The 8,337-nt window shown below is 29.2% G+C and overlaps 1 protein-coding gene across 1 annotated transcript in view; it reads left to right on the top strand.

The window, feature by feature from the left end:
• LOC119666687 (type-2 histone deacetylase 1-like) overlaps positions 1-8,080 on the top strand; it is a 23,317-nt gene extending 15,237 nt beyond the window's left edge. Inside the window, exons 2-4 of the mRNA XM_038075969.1 lie at positions 3,951-4,140; positions 5,314-5,935; positions 7,597-8,080. Coding sequence (XP_037931897.1) covers positions 3,951-4,140; positions 5,314-5,935; positions 7,597-8,008 — 1,224 coding nt within the window. The 3' untranslated portion in view covers positions 8,009-8,080. The remainder of the gene's footprint in view (positions 1-3,950; positions 4,141-5,313; positions 5,936-7,596) is intronic.
• Positions 8,081-8,337: the final 257 nt, after the last annotated feature.

Here is an 8,337-nt window from a genome sequence, read left to right as displayed (position 1 = left end):
TTTTTATTTTTAATTGTTAAATTTCAATACTATTCTGTTTGTAGAGGCATTATTTGTTACATGATTTATATATTTTTTCTTCTGCATAAGATATAAGAATATAAATCAAGCAATTGGTTAAATTGGTTATTTGATACTAATCCAAAAAAAACTAAAAACTTGAAATAAAATATTACTCAGTTTGCTGAAAAAAGATCTTAAACTTCTACTACATACATATATGAAGTATATATCTTTTAGTTAATCAACGATCTTCCACAGCCATATTTTGTATTTTAATGAAGATTTCGACTACTGATAAAGTTTTTGGATGTCACTGTACATTGTAAAATACCTAGAACTTCTACTAAATCACTGTCAGTCAATCTTGGATCTGACTGACAATGATCTACAACCATTTTTTATATTTTTATGAAAGTTTCTGGTGTTTATATTGCTGTGGACGTTGTCGTGACTGATTCTTACAGTTTCTACTACTTTTTTGACGTCGCAGAACCTAATGAAACACCTAGTACTACTACTAAACCTCTGCCAAACAATCGACTATCTTTCACAACCATTTTTTGCGAGTTTTTTTCGCTGTAGAAGTTGTAGAAGATTCTTTTATAACTAAATTTTATATATGTAATATTAGAATCTTCTTTTTATTAACTGTATTTATTTGTTTTTTATCGTTTTCTTTTGTTTTGTATTACTCTAAATAATATAAAATATATGTGAATACAAACACTTATTTAATTTATTTTTTACAAAAATAAAAAGTATATTATAATATATTGGGACTTGACGTATGACTGTATACTTTATACAATACATATCAAAATATATAAATACTTGTTTTACTAAACGTAATTATCTTTGTTTAATGAAACTAAAACCTAATATTACTTACTTTTACTTTTATTTACTAAATAGCATAACTTCTTTACATTGAAAAAGATGCATAAATATTTTTGCTAATAAAATAACAAATAAAGTTAATAATTTACAATCATTTATTTCACAATAAATAACATTAATGAAATAACTAATATTTCACAAAAATCCAAAATTCTGTCTATCCTTTCCCATAACTACACGTGCGAATTCAAAGCATAAATCCAGACTTCCACTAAACTCTGAATGCAAATTTATCAACTTCTGAAAATATAGACGGCGACCATCAAAGTTGTAGGTATGGAATAATGTGAAGTTGGTATGAATGAAATGGTAATATACTTGTGTATATATATATATTTAACAAATTATGCAAATTTCGCTAAGAAGCTAGGGAATGGCTCTACTCCGATACCATTCTCGACTAGGCTGTGTTAAGCGACTGATTTGTCTGTCCAACGTTGTAAATGGCAGTTCGTTGTATACTCTACACCTTACACTCCACTCTTAGTCGACTTCACACTTACTTAACCTTAAAGTATTCGCAGCGATTTCCCATACTGAAATTTCACTTAGCAGTAAAGGATTCGAAAAATATCACAGCGCTGCGTGGCGGCATTTATAAATATTTTCGCATAATTTTTTATTTTCTTTTGCATTTGTTTGTCTGGGTAATCTCAAATACTACAAGGACATGAGTGCCCTTTTTTGAAACTAATAGCAGAACTAAACGATTTGATGGACCAGAAAAATGTTGACTTCATCTACTACGTCTTTTGCTGGTTTTTGACATGACTCCAACACGACTGTCTGCATTCGTTTGCGGTATTCTTTCGTCCTTCCTCAGTTTGTATGATGATTACTGTGAAGTGGGGTGTCTGCATTAAAGGGAATCAAGGGATGAATTGACTGGAATGGATTTTTCCTTTGCAAATATTGTTAAATCCTTTTATTGAGTATTGCATACTTTTGTTGGCCTTCAGTTCGAGTGTGAGTTGATAGTAAAAATAGTTCTAAACAAGTATGTTTAATTTTTTATGCTATTGTGGTATAAAAAATGTTTTATATGCATATACATACAAATTTACATATTATATATATGTACTATTTTTATATCTCTTGTTACTGTTCGGTCATGTGATTAACTTTTAGCATTCAACAAACAAATCGGTTAAATGTTTTGGAAGATAATCTAATTTGGTCACTTATATGCAAAATGTGTTTATTATTTGCTATTATGTTTCTTAGTCGTTCTTTTATGAATTCCAAATAAAAACAATAAAAAAAATTAAATGATTTATTCACTGATAAAGAGTGGGGTTTACAGTTTTATTCTTAAGAAAAATAAAACAACCACTTGTATTAAAGTAGAAAAAATATTATAATGTAGAATGTTGTTATATATAATAATAATAATGATTTCATTTTACACAAAGTTTAAAAAAATTAATCAAAAAACCAGAACATTTGATTGGACTTCTAATGTTATATATCTATAAAGGTAATATAATGCCGACAGTCAATTGACGAATGCTCAAGCCAGTTTTGGGCTCCTTCTACTCATGACCATGAAGACATATAATGCAGAGCGTCAAATCTCAAATGTGAATTTCTACAATTACTACTACTTTAATATTTTTAGGTTGTCCATAAATTTCAAAGATAACCTTATTACAGAAATAAGGTAAAGATAACGTAAAGATAACCTTACGTATGTGAATACAGATATTTGCTTCTAAAAACAAAAAATTCTGAGCAAATATCACTGAGCAAAACTGTTTTTATCACCGTAATAAAACGCAGAAAGTCTTGACATCGTGACTAAAAGTGAAATAAAATTTTTCTCACATGTTCTTATGTGCTCCTTTTAATTTACATTAAAACTATAATAATAACATTTTTCATAACCATGACTCTTTGTATAATATGGCTCTAAAGCGACTATGTAGGCCGCCTATTAAGTCTGGCGCGTAGACAGTATTGCCAGATGAATTTTGTCATTTCTGTTTAAAAGTTTGAGATTTTTTAGCATAAATATCATTGCGATGTTTTAATTTACGCGCTCTTATTGCGTTTTTGTCATCGATTCTAAATTATGTCTCTATGTACGATGATTCTTTACAATTAACCAATTAACCAGAAAAGAACACATCGGTCAACTTAGTTCGACATTCGGTGCTGAAAGACCGACATTCGGTGCTAACTAACAAACCTTTCAAACTAACATATAATTTAATATCCTTAAAATCGATAAGACTTCTGATACTTAAATTTTGATAAACTTAAATACCTGGACAAGTTTGTAAGCAGTATTTTTTTTCGTGGACACCACACAAATAAAAAAATATTTTTTTTATTTGATAAATAACCTTTTTGCATCTTCAGGCACAGAAGATGACCATCGAAATTTATATAAAATGTATAGTTAAATAAAACCAATGTTTTTTATGGTTATTTAAATAAAAATAAAATTGACCTAATAGCTTAAAGAACTCTATCCCTTCTTGTGAATGGAGAGATAACTCTATTGGGAACGACAATCAAGACTATAACAGTCTAAAATACTTTTAGGGACGTACAACCTAAAACGCTTCAAGGACTGCATAGAACAAACAGAAATAACCTAAGAATTATTACAGGATTACTAACCGGTCATTGTAGATTGAATAATCACCTAACAAAGTCACATATCCAATCCAACTTAGACTGCAGATACCGCAGAGAAGAGAGAGAGAAACCGCATACCATTTGCTAGGGAAGTATCCGATACAGATGGACAAGCGGAAGAAATATCTAGGAATGTATTTCATGGAACATAAGGATTCGAGACTAGGAAAGATAGGCTCTATACTATCTTTCATGAAATAAATCGGAATTGGAGAAACACTCTAATCCGAATAGGGAACATAATAGACCTTTTATAATAGATAGCAGTATACCATCCCTTTTTTATGATAATAATGATAATAATAATCCGTAATAAAGCTTTAAAATAAAATAAATTTTTTAACATTAAAATTAACAATCTTTTTTTATTTTTTTAATTTTCAAATAAATATTTATTATATTGTTAGGTTTGGTTTCAAAATCGTCGTGCTAAATGGCGTAAAACTGAAAAATGCTGGGGACGCAGTACGATTATGGCAGAATATGGTCTTTATGGTGCTATGGTGCGACATTCATTGCCACTACCGGAAACTATAATCAAATCAGCCAAAGATAACGATTCAGTGGCACCGTGGCTTCTAGGTATGGAGAACAAAAGTAAATGCAATAAAAGTATCACCAAATTTATTTAAATTATTTGAAATAATTTCTAATTAGTATTACTAATATATTACATATTATAATATTAAAGTATTAAGAATATATTCAATAGAAAAAAAATTACGAGACAATCATTTCCAAAAACCAAAGTTAGAAAAGTTAAGAGGAAATAATTGTGAACATATTTGAAGTACATGACTAATTCCATAGCTAACTACTTTCCAAGTCATATGTTGTATAACTCTAATAATCAAAAAAGAGGAGCTATTTAGAAAAGTACGAGTATCTACACCCTCAGTAAAAGTGAAAGACGAACTCAAACCCAACGCAACCCATAAAACTCTTGCCAACCACAAAGGAACTTGTACAGAAATGACTTTGTGGATTTGCAGCTACACGTACAGATACGAACGAGGGGTGCAAATAATATTATTGTCCGCTGCTCGGAAGGGAAGAAGATAAACGATTTTTATATCTTTTACTTGTGCGGTACTATTATTTATACCCTCCGCATTCTTTTGTTGTTAATAATCGTTTAATAAATGCAAAATAGAAAAATGCTTCACTCTGACTCAGATACAACAAACCGATCAAATGGAATTTTATGGATTTCTCAGTATACACCATTAGTGTTGTTGTTGTCCTTGTCGTTGTTGTTGTTGTTGTCAGTATTATTGTCATAGATGATGATGAGCTCTTTGTACAGTGCTTATCATAAAATAGTTTGGGTGTTACAAGCAAATTAATTTTTCAATAATAGCAACCTCTCTGACTCTACTATGGGTTTGTTAATTTTAAGTGGTTTAAAGCGGATTAAGTCAGAGCAAAGCGTACCAAATTAACTGCCTTCAATAGAATTTTAATAAAACAAATAAATTAGATTAATGGACTTAAGTCAACAAAGAGAAAAATTTAATAAAAAAGGAATATGAGAAGAATTAGTAAGAGTAATATGAAAAGATAAAAGAGTTATTGTTGACATATGTTTGAACAAAATTATTCCTTTTAGTAATGTCAACGTAAGTGTAGATTTAAAACGTGTAGAATTCAAGAAGTCAAATGTACACATATTTTAGAGTTAATGTTCTGAATTTAATTAAGTACTTTAAAACTTTCAAATAATATATTTTTAAAACTTAAGCTGACATTTATTCAAAATTTAACTCACAGGCATGCATCGTAAATCATTAGAAGCACAAGATGCTTTGAAAGATGATTCTGGTGTCAGTGATCACGAAGAATCTGCTGGCTCAAAATCGAATGACGAAAATCGTCGCTTAAGCTCTTCAACTGAATCATTAAATGTTGTTAGCCCAGGACCGCAAATATTGCATCATAATTCTTCTAATGCTACAACACCAACTGCTACCTCCTCGTCTTCACCACATACGCCACACATCGATCTTAGTAGTCCTTCACCAACCTCACAACAACAAATGCAGCAAACTTTACATTCACATTCTACGCAATCATCACACCAAACCCCGCAACACCATAATATTCATCATTTTCAGCATACATCATTACCTCCACCTAATGCACATCCTTCGTATCATCCATTGTTGGATGCAGCAAATGCAAGCGCTGGTGCTGCATCAAGTAAGGAATTTCATATGATTATGAATACCGCTGTAGCCGCAGCAGCAGCTGCTGCTGCTGGTAGTCATCATTCTGCTCATGGAACTAGTGGTGGTCCATATACACATGAACAATCGGATCCCGATGCATTTAGGTGGGTGCATGCAAACACCAATGGAATTGAATATGATAAAGAACGATTTTCAACAATACGGTGATTTCATTTTATTTAATTTTATTTAGAAATCATTTAGTGTTAAGAATTTAAAAATTGTGTTTATAAACATTTATTTATAACAATTTGATTATAAAAATTTTTAAATTTTTTAGTAAATCGTAATAATGCTCTTTGCTCCCAAAGCACACAAATAATTATAGATGATAAAATTATTATGAGAGGAATTTACAATTAAAATGTTTGGCAAAAAATATATTTCAAATTTACAGGGGAGTACAATATTAATAAGAAAATTCAAATCCATTGATTTGACCCATATTAATCAGAAAAAATAATTTTATGCGGGGACTCAACATTATCGTTTTGGCAATCTGAAAACCAATCAAAAAAGTTTCAATGCTGTAAATGGCTACGATCTTTCATTTCTTTAAATAGAACAGTTTTCTTTGATATAATTGTTGGGTTGGCTTGACAACTTCGGCGGAAAAAGAAGGTTATGGAGACAGGGCGTAAGCAGATATTTTTGAGAGTTAAAAAAAAACACTTAAGCAAAAATAAATAACTAAGACTTTGTAACAATTATTTATCACTTAAGATTATTTTATAAATAAATAAAATAATCGACTAAAAACCGTAGCAATGTATTTCCTTCAGAGATATTTATATAACCCTATATATAACATATCAGTTTCATTTTTATTAATCTACGAAGAAATGGTTTCTACGAAAATTTGACATAGATTTATAGAAACTTTATAGTTTTCATAATTAATTATTATATGAAACTATTCTTTTGTCCTTTTTTGGATATTAGTTTTATTGAAAAATTTTAAAATACTTTCGATATGTCTTTGATTTTTGTCTTGTGGATATTGTATCTATATTCGCTTTTTATTATTATGTTGAGGCTAGTTGAGTCAGTGCACTTGAGCACTTTTACTCTCTTTTAACTGCGAGGTTTGTTCATAAATCTTTTCTAGGCCTTGATTGGATTATTGTTTATAACTTCATCAGGTATGTATGTATAACTTCTACATATCTCGCCGAGAAGCCTATAACCATTCTGTGATTCGATAACGCGGTATTGGTAAGCCTGTCAGTTTTCGTCAATGATTTCATGGTTCTATCCTTTATATATTTTTTGATCCATCAATCTTGAGATCCTTGAGGATGTCATTCATCCTAATGTACCATGGTACCTTGAAAAGTCTTCTCAGAGCCTTTGTGCAATTCGCTTTTAAGTATATTAAAATTTTAAAATATTTTCATAGAGAGTATCTATTATACTATTTAAACTTAAAGTTTGTTAATTGATTGAAATGGCAAAAAAAAATAAATCATTAGATAAAATCAATAGTAAAAAATTGAATTTTAAAAAATAGATTTAAATAAATAAATTAAATTTAAATAAATTTTTAGTGAATATTAATAATAATATTAATAATCCAAAAAATATTTTCAACATTAAAAGAAAATAATTTTTTATTATTTTCTTTTGGTGGAAAATAATAAATTATTTATTTAACAAATTAAGCTATCTTCAAAAATTAGCTTATTAATTGTAACTATAGTTTAAAATTTTAAAACGAATTAAAAATTTTTTTTTTCTTATAAAACTATAAGAATTTTAATTTGAATTTTAATACATATTTCTGTCATTTATACTTAATAAATAATTTATTTTATCTATTTAACAGAAACAATTCCATCGCCTGTTTACGTGCCAAAGCGCAAGAACATCAAGCACGTCTGCTTAACAGTGGCCTATTCTTGCAGGTACGTTCTTTTGCTGGCCTACAAAATTCAACATTGAACTCACCAAGCCACACTGCATTAATTAATAATAGCACAACAAACAACAACAACAACAGCAACAGCATCAACAACAATAATTGTGATATGAAAATTAATTGCAATAACAATAATGAAGAGCGTTGCCCACCCAACGCTGTAACCATGTGCGCCAATTCTAATAGCAAAAATAACAACAACAATAATGATTTGTGCTTTGCAAATGGCGTACAAACATCACAACAACAACAACAGCAACAACCACAACAACAATTTAAAATGGAGCCCATTTCGAGTCAAACATGCGGCGAACTTTGATATTAAAGCTAAAAACAAAAAGCAAAGCAAAGTCAAACAAAGTAAAACAAAATCAAGCAAAAGAAAGCAAAGCAAAGCCAAATAAAGTAAATTAAATGCAAATAAAAGAAAGCAAAGCAGGTATCAAAGAGGCAAAAAGAATTTTGAAACGAATTTATATTTACTTATTAATTAAAAGTAAATAAAAAATAAAATGATTTTAATTTGTAAAACAAAAAATAAAAATAATTTCAATTTTTAATAATAAAAAAAATAACAAAAAAAATTTTTAATTCAGATAATATTGAATGATCTCAAAACAAAAGCCAAAATCAGACATAAAATGTCAA

Source organism: Teleopsis dalmanni, chromosome 1 (assembly GCF_002237135.1).
Source record: "Teleopsis dalmanni isolate 2A chromosome 1, ASM223713v2, whole genome shotgun sequence".
Taxonomy (NCBI): domain Eukaryota; kingdom Metazoa; phylum Arthropoda; class Insecta; order Diptera; family Diopsidae; genus Teleopsis; species Teleopsis dalmanni.
Note: the sequence above shows the minus strand (reverse complement) of the source record. Positions and strands in the feature narration are given on the sequence as shown.